General features: G+C 46.0%; 1 protein-coding gene across 1 annotated transcript; it reads left to right on the top strand.

Annotated features, from left to right (window-relative positions):
• Positions 1-4,059: 4,059 nt before the first annotated feature.
• LOC104457431 lies at positions 4,060-13,406 on the top strand. The gene is made up of 6 exons (XM_010088039.1): positions 4,060-4,120; positions 4,978-5,256; positions 7,244-7,492; positions 10,672-10,809; positions 11,418-11,537; positions 13,246-13,406. The coding sequence occupies exons 1-6, from the start codon at positions 4,060-4,062 to the stop codon at positions 13,404-13,406; spliced, it is 1,008 nt and encodes a 335-aa protein (XP_010086341.1).
• Positions 13,407-14,483: the final 1,077 nt, after the last annotated feature.

Here is a 14,483-nt window from a genome sequence, read left to right as displayed (position 1 = left end):
GTGGTGGTCCTGACACCAAGACAGTCTCCTTCTTTCTCGTTTCCCCTCATGGTGGCCTCTGGTTAAACCTCGTGTTGTGCAGCTGCCAGGTGGCCGGGGGGTGCCGGGCAGGGCTGGGTCTTGTCTCAGGGCAGAGGACCAGCCCCGTGGAGGTTGGATGGATTGAGCTGAAAGGGGTATCCCCTGCAGGTTGCCTCTGAGGCAGAAATAGGAGGAATGAGAATGAAAGTCCAGTTTCCTTCTCTGCTCCTGATTTGCCTTATTCAGCATCCAGGTCAGAGCTGGTCAGAAGAAATTCCCCAGCTGCAAGTTTCTGCGGAAACTGTGGCAAATGGGGGATTTTGGGAGGTGGGAAGAAACCTCAGTGACCTGTGTCTGGCCTGTCTGCTTTCTTAATACTTGATGCATGAGACCTCTCCTGGTCTGTGGGGTGAGGAAGAGCCTCTTGTCTGTCAGACATGCGCATCCCTTGAGGCGAGTGCCACACGTGCTGAGGGTGCGGGTCAGCTGTGAGAATGGGCTGCTGTTGCTAAAATTACATCTCTCCACAGCTGCAACACAGCCTCTTGGTTTCTCTGCCCCTCCAGGACCATGTTCAGCAGCTGCAAGCGGCTGGACATGGCAGATCAGGTTGCTGGGCTCTCTGGTGTGTGGGGTCCCAGCAGCGCTGCTGTGCTGGGTCACAGACGTGTGGGACGATGGTCGGTGGAGCAGGTCTCATGCAGAGTGTATAGCATTTGGCAGGCCTATACTTTGGGGCTGCCTGAGAAATCCTGTGAATGTCCGTGCTCCTGGTTGTCTGTGGCTGGGAATCTGGCAGCTTTGTTTCCATTTTGCAGCTCTGTGCAGGGCTGTGGAGTCCCTGATGCCCGAATGCCTTCATTTGTGAGGAGGGGTCCTGGTCACTCTTCATGCTGTGTCAGTACAGCCTATTTTGTCCACAAGTTGCTTGCTCTGAACATGATCTACAGCAGCACCCTGATTTTGCATGTCCAATTCCTAAATAAGTTGGAAAGTAGCTGTAATTTCACAGCTTTGCTGTTAGAGAAACAAAGTGCACAATAGTCTCTTTATCACCATGTAAGATACATGTTTCTGTGTTTATCTTAGCCATTTTTCGCTTGCTATTGCTGTTTCTTTGATCGAGTTCAGAGTTCAAGCATAGCTCTGTGCCTAGTTTAATTTAACAAAGAAAGAACTCATATTCTTATGACTATGAATCTTCATCAGTCTCTGCATTTTCATCAGTTTCTGGGGTCCTGCTGCCCCCACACAGAAGCATCTCTCAGGCTTGCCCCTCCTTTCTGCCTTGTGACTGCACAGTTAAACTCTCCTAAGAGCCACTCAAAGTGTGTGTAAAAAAAAAAATAGACTCCTGCATGAATAGCTATAGGTGTGGATTGGACAGCTAAGCTAACATGGCTTCAGGCCTCTTCCCCCTCCCAGTGCTGCACAGTCCGGGTTGTACCTGCCCTGGCAGCCTGTGGCGTGGCCGTGGCCGTGCTGCTCCACCTCAGGGGGATGGATGGATGGACAGAAGAGCAGATGTCCCACAGCCAGCGTGCTTCCTGGCCCTGCTCTGTCAGTGTCACATGTCACCTAAGGAATGAGATGCCATCAGTGGCTGAAAGGACAAAATGGCCCTGTGAGCTTGCAGCGCACCAAGAGAAAAAGATTTTAGTTCACCTTCCAACTAGAAGTTCTTGTCTTTTTTTCTTTTTTTTTTTTTTTTTTTTCTTGTGGTTTCTGCTAAGCCTCACAAGGTGTTTTTTGTCTGCAGTAATCACACAAAACTTTATGTGACTTTATATGAAAAGGAGAAGTGAATTCTCTTGCTAGCCAAGGGTGTTATGAGCATTCATTAGCCAATGTTAGTGTCTAATCTAATCTAAAAAAGTAATTATATGTGAAATTTGAGAGGGTTGCTCTTAAAGAGGAGGCTGCTGATTAATGACAACACAGATTGTGCACGTGTGCTGTCATCTTTATCCTGGCTGTGATTTCTTTTCTTTTCTTTTTTTTTTTTTTAAAATGTGTGTCTGTGCCTGTGTCTGTGTGCCTGTGTCTGTGTGCTAGTGAGGAAGGAACAGAAGGAGCCTAATGGGACTTCATCTATTGTGTGATGTATGGGGCACTTGCAGTCAGAAATATTGAACCCATAAATGTACTCATTTGCCCTGGAGTCACTGAGAGGGAGACTAAATACAGGACACTGCAATGTCACAGTCATGCAGAGTCACTTCTGTAACAGCAGAGCTACAGCGGAAAGGTTGTATTTTTCTCTGATTTTACTGCAAATCTGTAAATTAGTTCTGTGAGGCTGCTATCGTTGGCTGGAGGAGAAAGTGAATTTTTGCTGTATTTGGCTGTATGCAGACCTCTTTTGCATTTGCTGTTTTTCAGAGATTCTGAATGTTTTGGGATGCTATGTTGAAGCAACCCTGCACATACTCTCTGTTCTATCTTGTGTCTCCACCACAGCACTGCAACCCTAAGCTCTACCAGCTTGCCCTTCAAGCATGAAGGTGAAATGAAGTTGAATGTGCACATCCCAGGCAGCTGGTTAGCCCCAGTCTTGCACTGGTGTTTGAGAGAGATTTTCTTCATGTCATTTCAGCAGCACAGAAGGAAATGAAAGTGTTTCTTACTGTAAATACTTTTCTCTCTCCCCCTTCCTCTGCACTGCTGTGAGTGTCTGAAGACTCACTTCGCTGCTTTTCTCAGAGAAGGCTATTTCTGTCACATCTTAGATCAATTTAGGCCTGTCCTATGCATGTGTGATCAAGACAGGATGGTGCTACGGGAGCCTTGAATAAACTTGTAAATTTTGGACAGTGGGAGCAGGTGGTGAGATGTAATTGTCATTGCTAAGAAGTCAGAGGGGCCAAACCACTGGGTGAAGTGTGGAATTGTCAAGCAAAGCTAAATTGTTTGAAAAACAATGCAGACTACAACACAAGGGGTTTAGCGGTGTCTCAGAATGTCTGTATACATGTAATTCCATCGTGTGGAGATTCCTTAATGGGCTGTGTCATCCAGAGAAACAGCACAAAAGTGTAAGATTTCCAGCTGCATCCTGAACTGCTGTTACAGTTATTCCCCAGCACGTCTGCTTATTGCATCTCAAAAATTTCCAGCTGTTGGCTCTAATGCTAGGGCGGTTTACTTCCTCCAGTGAGTGAGACAGTTTCTGCTGCGTTGCTTGTGTAATCCCCCTTGGCTCTCAGTGCAAAATGCCAGCGTGCTTTAAGCCATCTCAACAAGTGTGAACAACCTATCTGGCCATGTACATAGCTGGTTCATAGCGGTTCTTCAAGATCGGCTTTGCAGTCTCGTCCCTGGGATCTGCACTCCAAACAGAGTCGAGGTGGCTTTCGGGCTGCATTCAGTCTAGTTGTGCAATGCAACTTATCTTCCTGTAACCTTTATTTTGTGCCTGGGGAAGCTGTGTGGAGCCCTTTCCTGCATGGCAGGTACCATTCAGTGACTAGAAGAGCCCAGCAAAGTCCAGGCTGGCAACATAGCCTTCGGGTGTAGAGGGAGAGCCTTCTCCCACACCTCCTGCTGGTGACGCTCTCTGAGAGTGATCGTCGTTGGTATTTCAGAAAATCAGCTGGTCTATGTGTGCAGTACTTTATTTGGCTGGACTGATTTCTCTTCCCTGGGTGGGGATGCTGTACTTTGATAAACTGGGAAAGTATGAAAGAAATAGGTGTTTTGCCTTTGCCTGGTCTCAGCCTTAGCATCCTCCTGAACGGGGTGAGCTGACCAGGAGGTATTTTTGTCTCTCCTCATCTCTCAGCCCTATTCTCACACTTGCAGCTAGGTGCGGGACTTTGCAGAGCACATTGTGGCTCACGTTGGTTCAGCCCGAGTTCAGTCACCCAAAACCTTGCAGGTCTATTTTGAAACATTATTCAGTCTGTCCACTATGGAGTTTCTTTTCTTTTTTTTCTTTTTTTTTTATTCTTCCTTCTGACATCATTTCCTGAACGCTATATTCAGTGAGCTCTGTAGCCAGATCGTCTTCTCAGCATATGATGCAAGGAGCTCTTTAAAATGGATTTCAGCTCTCCTTTTACTCTGCAGTGTCTGCTGGTGATAGTCACTGTTACTCATGGTAAGTGGGATTTTTCTTTATGAAGTTGGCACAGATTTGTCTAGATGAGCAGACATCTTAATTTTGTTCTGAGATCTTTTAAGGACTCTAGCAGGTTTGGGGAGACATCAAACAGTGTAACTGCTAATGCATGAAAGGGGCAGTCAGACCAAAGCAAGACAGATTATTTCTTTAGTAAATGAATGATAACTAACAATACAGTACTTTGTCGTACTGTATCTGTAAAAGCATTTCAGCGGAGAATGTAAGGTCCTTGTACGCAGAACGCTGACTGGAGAGCAATGTGGTCCCACTCCTAAAGCTTGGAGTGACCTTGGGTTGGTCCCCCAGTCTCCCTGCCATTTACCCATCTCTGGTTTGCGTACAGCAGCTTAATAATGTGCAAGAATATACTGTGAGACTTGTTCAAGTTAAAACTGCGACCATGCTCTTTGGATAAAAGCAGCTGTGCAGGCAGCAGTTGGTTTTGCTGCCCTCTGTACAAGATCTGTGGCGTCGATGCCCTGAAGATCTTTCCTTGCACAGTTTCTCAGCTCTGAGAGCAAGTGTAGATGGTCGAGTCAAATTTGGGGAGAGAAAAGACCAACTGCTCAAGCCTTTTGTCACCCTGTGCGCATGGTGTGCACACCACACCCATGTTATTGGGGAGAAAGTCAGCCTTCATAGAAGGCTTCCCACTCCTTTGATTTTCAATTACTGGTGACCCCAGCCTGTCACCTAGGGGTGGGTCTGTCCCTCTTACATCTCACTTGGGCATTTGCCTTTCTGGGAGGCAGACAAAAAGGAATGGATGGATGGATGGATGGATGGACGGATATGGCAAGCTCACTGCCCACACTGTGTGCCTCTCCTTTCAGGTTCTGACACCTGGACCGGTGTGCTCAGTGGTGGCTCAGCAGTCTTTTCTGTGGGAATTCAAAGTCTGCAGAACCTCTCCAGAATGAGCAAGAGGGATGCGAGATGCTTGACAGCTGTCTTAAATGATACTTTGATGGCTGAGTGCGGCACTTCTGCCGGCAGATGCCTGAACTTGCAGAATGGCTCCCTAGTGCTGAGGAGTGTGGAGAAAGAGGATGAAGGAAAATATGAGTTTGTTTTTCACAACACCACCAGATTTTTTACACTGGAAGTTTTTGGTAAGTGGTCTTTTTACAAACAAATAGCTTTTGAATTTGTGAGCCTGGCTAGAAGCTGGTGCTTGAAATTCTTCCTAAGAGACCACTCGAGACTGCAGGAGCTATAGGTGCCTCTGGAACAGTGCTGGTAAGCTCTGGCATCTCAGGGAGCAGCAACGGTTACTGTAAACTAAGGGATGTTCTTTGCATCAGTGTTGTCCGTCTCTCCTGTATGTTGAGCCTTCCTTGAAGTAACCAGACAGTTGAGCTATGTGCTGATTTTACCTTTTGTATCAGACAGCAGCATGAAGTGTTCGTAAAGTTGAGTCTACAGTATGTAGACACGTAGCTGGAGATTTCAGTCCATTTCCAGAGTATTCTTCCCAATGGCTCTCATGGAAACTCTCACTGACCAACAGCATTTTGCTGCCTGGGGACATGATTCCTTAAGGTTTTAATCCTACCTGACTTGGCTCTGGAAACTGAACTGGACTTCTGTGAAGGGCTGGGTTGAGGCATGCTGGGTTTTTCCCCTGCTTCATGCAGCCGAGGAAAGGTAATGAAGGAATCCAGCTGTGACTTTCTGATTCTTAGCTTCCCCCAAGCAGCTTGGAGGTCAGCATCTTCTGGGTCTGTTCAGAGACCAGCGATAGGGACCTTACTATGACAGTCTCCCTGCCATCCTCCCTGTGGCCTCAGAATTGCAGCTCCCCTTTGTGTGCTGGCTCATCCCTCTGTGGGGTCAGAAGACAGAGTCGCTTCTGTACAGCATCCAGCTCACTGATAGGGTTAATATGGAGAAGGCTTAAATGGGTTTGCCCCCTGCTGAACAGTGCTCCAGACAGCCAGTGACCATTACGCTGGTCCTCATCTCCACGTTTCTTTTGCAGGGATTTTACTTGCACAAGCTTCTATGAGAAATTGAAGCGTATTAAATTGTAATGAAAACGTCTAAGCAAACTGGTCTCTCAGTGAAGACAAATGAATCCTTATACCTCTCAGGTGCAAACAGGCGGAACTGTTGCTAAGAGTAGGTCAAAGATGTGACTCCTTGGCATGAAGATCAGGGGCTTAGACAGGAAGTAGGCAAAGACTGCAGAAGTATCCTGGTTTTACCCTCCATTTCAGTGGATTTGCTTTGGGAACTTTCGTCTCCTTGTCATGTTCTGTTGCCACACATAAGTTAGAAAAACAAATTCACAGCAAAGGTATTCCTGGAGGCTGTGAATTTTAGGTGAAGATGATGTCCTAGTTGAAGAAAGTGACTTCTGAGCTTATTTACATGGTTGTTTGCATAGATGTTCTCAATATGACTCTTGCTGTCATAAAAACATATCACTTCTGTGTGTAGTCTATATTTGCAAAGTGGCAAATGTGGGAAATAGGTTGGCTCCTTGTAGTAGACTGAGAAACATTCAAGAAAACGTAATAAGATCAGTGATTCATTCCTTCATTTTAAATTGTCCTAGTCTGGGTCATCCTGTTTAACTGCAGGTGTCTGGAGTTGGTACCTATGTTGGGCATGATTTGTACTACTTCCCCTCTAAAAAGGAAGAAGAGGCAGAGTGACAGTAATAGTACAAACCTCTCATTGAGGAGAGGGCTGAATCTCCTCTGAAGCTGTGGTTATCTGCTGATTACAGAGGAAGCCTCTGGCTGGCAGATGCTTCGGGTGTTTCCACTGTCCTCTCAGATCAGGGGCTTTTATTTTTAGCTTTTTCAATTTCAATAAGGAAAATGAAGAGATGCCAGATTTTTGTGGCATCACCAAAATAGAGACCAAGAGTCACCAGCAGTTTTGGGTGGGCACCGCTCAGTATTTCGGAGCTGGGGGCAGGCACTGAAGAGTCTGGTTGCTTATTTCTGTGCTCCCTGGCTACCAGTAAATGCAGTGGTAGTAAGACTCCTGGTAGGGGAAGCTCCTGTCCAGCTCACATTTGCTGCTGAGTCTGCTCCTCACCTGTCTCTTTCCTCTGCATTCCTGATGTTCTGTGCTGTGTGTGACCAGAGCCAGCCATTGGTATCCAGTGCTTCCCCAACGGGACCGGAGAGTTGTCCTGCGATGCCATCAGCAACGAGAGCACCAGCTTTCGGTGGCTGCTGAACGGCACCGCACTGAGTGCCCCTGAGGCTTGTGTCAAGGATGGTGGGAAGAAGGTTCTCCTGGACAAAACCGTGCCTGGGGAGTTTGTGTGTGAGGTTCACCACGGGAACAGTGTCACGAGGACCAGGCCTGTTGCGCTGTCTTGCAACTATGGTGAGTAACAGCGTATCCAGCAAATCTCCCTTTTGTGCTTTTGCAGTGGGAAGCTAAGGAGTTGTTGCCGTCTGCATAATGCCAAATGCTTCTGTCCTCTGGCAGCTGCCTTCTACACTTACCACATCCTCCCTTTAGAAAGTGTCCCCTTGACTTCCTTCTCCCTCCTGTGTCTCGGACTGACACAGCCTACAGCCACAGAAGAGATGATGGCTTGTTCAGAAGGTCCTTTTACCCAGCCCTGCTGCGAGGATGGGTCTCCCTGTATGTCTGTTCTCCTGCTTCCCGCTGATGGAGGTCTTGCACCTTCCTGTGCACTGATCCTCTGTGCCGCTTTAGAAACACAAGATGCTGCTCATGGGGTAAAGATAGAAGTAATTTACTTATGAAATGTAGGGGTTTTTTTTTCCCTCCATGTCCTTGCTCGGATATGTAGTTCTGTGAGAAGGCTGTGACTTTATCCATTTGCAAGCTATCCATAAACGCTGAGTACTCTGCTGGAATGAGGTTCTATAGTTCATAGTTCAACGGAATGGAAAATACGGATCCTAGAACTGATAGAAACTGGCAGAACCTCATGATGCAAAGCACTGGTCTGTGTTGTAAGCTCATGTTTATTTTAAAAAAATAATTATTAGATAACCTTGGGTGTGATTTTACTTGCATCTCCAGTTGTGAAGGTTTTTCTCCTCTCTGGCGCCGAAGATGGTCATCAATACTATGTCAGGGTGACATAACTTAACCATAAGGTTTTTGACTAATTTAGCTGTAATTAATTTACTCACCTTTGCTACTAGAGAAATTGTACTGTGCAATAACACCTAGCATTTCAGAAATTAGGTCTGAGATGCTCCAGCTCTACAACAGATACTGTCTTTTGTTCTATGGTTGGCATACAGTTGGTGTGAAAGCAAAATTACTGATGTAAACGCTGTATCGTGTGCTGGCATTCAAGAAGTGCTGTGGGCTGTTTGTGCCTGATCATGTTGGCACTGCCAGCCAAGCTGTACAAGTTTGGCACATGTGATTGTGGAGCAGTTATTTTAATTTTGTCCAGTTAAACTGGTTGAAGGTTGTTCAGTGTAGTCAGACCCAAGTTGGCTGAGGCACTGGGAAATGAAGATGCAAACATCCATGAGCTGTTCAATGCAGCACTGTGAGTGCTGTCACGCAAGTGCTGACAGTTACCGTTGTTTATTCTGGGTGGCTGCCCAGTCCCCTGGGTGTGATATCAGTTCCCCATTTCCTGTTGAAAAGCCCCCAGGGGAATTTAGTGATAGCTCTGTTGGGATGGACGCACTCATGAACACTCATTTGAAGGGTCTGAGAGCAAGAAAGTAGCAGCGATTCTCCTTTTCAGTCACCAAATGCAACCACATTTGTAAAAAGTGAACTAAAGCAGTTCTGAATACTAGTAAAATGAACTGAAGAAAGAAAGGCGTACAATTAATTAAAAACTAATTTGTTATTTTTGTGGGTTATTATTTACTCCAGGCAAAGGACTGAATATAGTTTTTTTCCACAGTTATTCCACTGGAGGTATAAGATCTGTGTAAAAGCAGCTATTCGGGCAACTTGTTGGCTGATGAAATGAGTTTTGAGTAATTGAGAGCATAAAACGATTTGGCACAAATACTGTAAACTTCCCAGGCACTAAAGGGCTCTGATCCTCCAGGATCTAAAGCAGAGGATTCAGAAGTTAACAATCAACACATATAAAAGGATTTTATTGTTTCATGTTTTATTACTTGTTTCATTTCCCACTTTTAACACAATATTTTATCTCAAAAAGACCTTTTTAACAAATTGCAAATTTTGAGGAAAAAATATTCAGGAAAATATTTCCAATGTATATTTACCCTTTGACAATATTCTCTAAGCTTTCATCAAAAAAAGGAAATTATTAGGAAACTATTTCTCGTTTGCTGAAAGTTTTAATTTTGAGTATAGATTTTTTTTTTTTAACGTGGTAACTGTTTCCAAAGAGATTGTAATGAGCACTCCAAAAATACTTTGAGTATGTGTGATTTCACACACAGGAGCACCTGCCTACAGTTATTTTCACTGTTCTGGAGAATATGTGGACTATGACAGTGTGTAGTATGTCCTGGAACAAATACTTCCCAGCCTCTGGTGATGCTCAGAAATTTGTGCGTTTGGGGTCTTGAAAACAAGTTCCACATGAGCCTGGTGGTTTCCCCAGTGTGGTGCTGTGCAGGCATGTGCACAGCCAAGAAGCCAAATTATTCAAAAAGGGATGGCATAGGTTTACCTGAGGAATTGTATTATAGCAGTAGTTGAGATGCATAGTTGTTTTTTTTTTTTCATATGGGAAGAAGAGTTTTCCTACTGGCTGCCCCAGGTTGGAGCAAATTGTCTCAGTGAAGGAGAGAGTCTGGATGGATCTCTCTTTCTGCAAGCCTGTGATGCCCTCTACCAGCTCCCCTGCTCAGCAGCAACATACATGCGAGTCTGACCCGTCAAAGCAAACCTGAGCAATGGACTCTGAGCTGGGTAATAATTGCCACCGACTTGTGTGTCGCCTTCTGCTCAGCCATCTGCAGCTGTTGCCTCCTGCTAGGAGTTCGCGTGATCTCATTTGGGAAGGGGAATAAAGAAAAATCCTTCCCTGAGCAGCAGTGAAGCCTCTGACCCCAGTGTCTAGAGTCTGGTGCCTGAGGAAGTGCAGGCTCTGATCCGACTTGCTTTGAGGTTGGCGTAGTTGTAATATGGCTGTCTCAAGTGTGTTCTCTGGGGCCTAATATGAGCTCTGAGGGTAGACTGCAGCTTTTGTTTCAGCAGAGATCCTAGCTTAGGTCTCCCTCCTCAGCTGCCTGTTTTCATAAAACTTGAAATGTAGTATCCTTCAAACCACCACCCTCCCTGTTAGATTTGATTAAAACTGACGAATTGTCTTAGATGCTACTGGTTTAGAGTAGGCAGAAACAAACGTATACAGCATAGTCACACAAGCCTCTTCTCTTAACAAAAAATTCCATACCACAATTAAAAAATGTGACATAAATCACGATGTGCTGCAGTTCATAATATCAGCTCCCCTGATCCCAACCAAACCAACAGCAATGCCCACATGCTCTAATCTGGCTGTGGCATTTCTTCCGTTTGGAGAAAGGAGCTTGTCTACCCTGGTAACTAACAACGCCATGTCCTTCTTGCAGGAGACCTGTTGCAGTACCCGTGGTTCATTTACATCCTGGCAGGGTGTGCAGGGGGTGCGGTTATCCTGGTGGTGGTTGTGTCCTCAGTCATATGTTGCTGCATGAAGAGGAAACACAAGTTCATCCCAGTGCCTTCAGGTCAGTGGAGAATGCCATTGCCCCCTGGGATGCGTCTCACAGAGGATTTTGTGCAGCTGTGGCTGAAATAGCCTCAGTGTAAACTGGTTTCAGCTGGGTGGCTACTTGTCTTCCAGCCAGCCCTTCCTTGACCTGCTGGAGCAGAAAGCTGATTGCTGATCAGCAGCTGTTACAATGAGCAGGGTCCTGAACTAAACCTTCCTTTTCCTATTTTCACCTCACACTTGCCACCATGTGCTCCTGGACTGAAAGAAACACAATAAAACTTTTTCTATGGGCAAGAAAATTAAGCCTCATTCAGGTCTGATCCTGAAAGGACCTGAAGACTTCTGATGGCCGTCCTTTGTCAGCAGCAGTCCCTGAGTGCACTCTGTCCATGCCCAGTGAGGCTGCCTCAAGCCGTGATCTGTCTGGCATGGCCAAGCTGCTCTCTGGCAGGTTGGCAATGGCCCTCTGTACTTGGCATCTGTCTGCTCTGGGAGTGGAGCCAGTGCCACTGAGGAAGAGATGCAAGCATGTGTTGGTGGTCTGGCCCTGCAATGACCATGCCAAGGCTGCTGGGATGTGGGGGGCTTCTTTCCTTCAAGTCTCTGGTTTTGGTTTTACAGAGGAGGAGAAGGATGATGGATTAACAATGTCCGTGGTCTCCAGTGAAGGCATGAAGAGCCCTCCCAATGGAGACCATGTCGAGGCTCAAGCTGCCCAGATTGACTGCCCTCCAAAGCCTGGTGGGTCCAGTGACTTGGTTTAAGTTGGACAGATAGCTTGGTTTAGGAGGGTGAAAGACAAAATGGATGTGAGAGGCTAACGGGGCAGGAGGTGACTGTAAGAGAGCAGCCTGGGACGCACTAGCACAGGGAAGGTGCTGCATCTTGTCCAGAAGACAGAAGTTGCAGCAGGTCATTTATGAGTACCTTGCTCGTTCTCGGCTGCTGCACAGGGGTAGCTCTTGCCTTCATCCAGCCATGAGAGGTAGCAGCAGCCGTCTCATAAGCATCCCGCAGAGGGTATTGCCAACTGCAGACTGTCTGTTCCAGCGTCTCCTGTGCTAAAATACACATCTCAAAAACAGCAACCCCCCCTAGAACTTAGCAGTTTTCCTGCAATTTTATCACATGCACCCCCCTTCTTATCAGTAACATTTTATAAGAATCAACATTATTTTTGTAAGCAGTCATCTTCAGGACAGCATCCACTGATATGCTGAGCTGTAAACACAAATAAATCCCATCAAAGTTGGAGGCTTGTATATTTCCTTAAACTGGTGCTGAAGTGGGAATACAATCACATTTTAAATCCTTCAAAGAAATTGAGAATAAAACCCCACAGCTTTAGCACAGTATGTTCAAGTGAGTGCAGCAATAAAAACCTTTCAGAAATAGAATCATAGAATCATTAAGGTTGGAAAAGATCTCAAGGATCATCAAGTCCAACCCAACACCACCTAACTCACTAAACCATGTCCCTAAGCACCATATCTACACGTTTCTTGAACACCTCCAGGGATGGTGACTCCACCACTTCCCTGGGTAGCCTGTTCCAATGTCTGACCACTCTTTCAGTGAAGAAATTTTTCCTAATATCCAGCCTAAACTCCTGTTACACCCTGGTGAAATCTCCTGTTCTGTGGGTGCTCGATATTAATACTCCACTTTTTGCATTATGTTTCCCTCAATTTTGTTTCACAAACACGAATGCTGGCAACACGTTCCCTAGTAATGCACCATCATCAGCTGAAGTGGGTCTAGCAGAGACATCATGAACCGGAGCAGCATTACATAGGTCATAGCCTGGTCTCAGCACTGCTGTCTCCACTTCTGGTGTCCTTCACTGTACCTTGCACAGCCTCTCAGCAGCTCAGCCATGCTTTATGTCTAACCTTGGATGCTGCTTTGTCCTGCTTTCAAAATATTACATGCTACTCATGAACATAGTGCAAGAAATAATAAAAAAAAAAGATGTAAGTCATTCAGGTCATTGTTTAAAATTAAAATACTTAGAGTGTAGAACTTTTTTTTTAAAATAAAAAATTTACACTTTGTCAGTTTGACTAAAGAAGTATCCCATATTCAAATTTTCTACAAATAAGTAAAAAGCAGAGATATGTGTGGAAAGTGTTTAGGTGAGAACATATTAAATGTGTGCTGTATGCCAGCTTTAATTACTCACATGTAACTGAACAGATTTGGCTTTGGTATTTTGGTATGTTTTGGGCAGTTGAGCCCAGAGGGCTTCAGCACTGAAGTGTCTAAAGCCATGGATGGATAGCTCAATAAATGAGTAGTTACATAGAAAACTTAAATTTAGCTGGCAGATGCCAGGGGAGAGGGGACTGAGTGGATTAGGCAGCCTGCAGAATCAGGGAGTGGGGGGAGGATTTCCATGAGGGCGAGCATAAAATTAGCACTTACAAACCATTTCTCCCTTCTTTTCTAGACACTGCCCGGACTGGTCAAGGCATTGAGCCCCAGCCCCCAGTGGAAGAAAACTTACCAGTAGAGATGCAGCCTGAGGAAATACCAGACCCAGAGGTCATAGTTGATGTGGAAACCCAGGAAAATGCCTCGGACTGTTTCCCGGATCCAACCGATGACTGATCTAGCATGCTTGCTGTTCCACTCTGTCTTGAAGCCTGTGGCACCCATCCTTTGCATCTCATAGTCTCACTGCGTGTAAGAAATTGGTCTGGAAAATTTTAGGAGGGGAAAGACATGAGGTGTCAGGCCTACTAATCTCATTAAAAAAGAAGTAGAAAATATAAGAAAAAGCACATGCATGGCTTCAGGACTACACTGCCATGAGCTGATAAGTTCACTAACAAACAAAACTGGGCAGCTCGTTGATGCTTTGCCTGTTAATAGACCTGCAGTTAAACTGTGGAGCCCTAGAGTACAGCCTGAAATGAGATGAGAGGTTCCACCTGCTCCCTGCCCACCCCACACTTTGCCACGTCTTCCCCAGCCAGTGGTTCCTACAAGGGGCAGGCATGATGGGTGGATTGAGGTGGCCTGCCATTCCCAGACAGAAACAAGGACCTGCCAGAAATTTCCTGAGAAAGCTTCTCAGGAGATTCAAAGAATTTTTCACAGGCCCTTCGAAAGAAGCCTGATGGAGGTTTCAGCTAGGTATCTGCTGTGCTAGGTGCTCCTCTGAGCTCCAGCCCCTTTGTGATTTGGCCCTCACTGCTTGCTGCCTGAGGCCAGGAGCGGTGGTAGGGGCTGCTGTGTGCAGACCCTGGGAGGTGACACTGGCTGGCTTGCCTTTTGATGCCCTGTAATGGGAGGGGGTGTCGGTTACCTTTCACCAGAATCTAACTGCTCAGGTTGCCAGTGAGTTAAAACAGCTCTGTGCCTAGCTTGCTTGCTTGCAGCAGAAGGGTGCCTGAGGCTTGGGTGTGTTAATTTTGGCAGAAATGTTGATTACAATGCTGAGATCATTCATCAGTGCAAGCATTAGTGCTGTAGTGAAATCGTTTAGCTACTGCAAGCTGATTAAGCTAGCCATCTGCCTGTGCATGTAGGCTTTTTTAGTGCTGTGCTATTGGCACAGACAGCAGCAATTTATAGAATCTCTTAGGCAAGTCTTGCTGCTCCGCCTGTCCTGTTCTGCTTAGGGGAAGTTTGCGATTGGAGCAGCCCGGGTAGACCTGCAGGGAAGAAGCACGAGGTGAGGAG

The sequence above is a fragment of the Pterocles gutturalis genome, unplaced genomic scaffold, assembly GCF_000699245.1.
Source record: "Pterocles gutturalis isolate BGI_N339 unplaced genomic scaffold, ASM69924v1 scaffold49706, whole genome shotgun sequence".
NCBI lineage: Eukaryota > Metazoa > Chordata > Aves > Pterocliformes > Pteroclidae > Pterocles > Pterocles gutturalis.
The sequence above is the reverse complement of the archived record's forward strand: the minus strand, read 5'-3'. Positions and strand labels throughout refer to the sequence as shown.

Excerpts from the sequence above, each read along its gene's own strand:
- LOC104457431 (XM_010088039.1), top strand. The coding sequence starts at position 4,060 with ATGGATTTCAGCTCTCCTTTTACTCTGCAGTGTCTGCTGGTGATAGTC. Across the intron at positions 7,493-10,671 it reads TGCGCTGTCTTGCAACTATG|GAGACCTGTTGCAGTACCCG; the intron begins GTGAGTAACAGC and ends TCCTTCTTGCAG. Across the intron at positions 11,538-13,245 it reads TGACTGCCCTCCAAAGCCTG|ACACTGCCCGGACTGGTCAA; the intron begins GTGGGTCCAGTG and ends CTTCTTTTCTAG.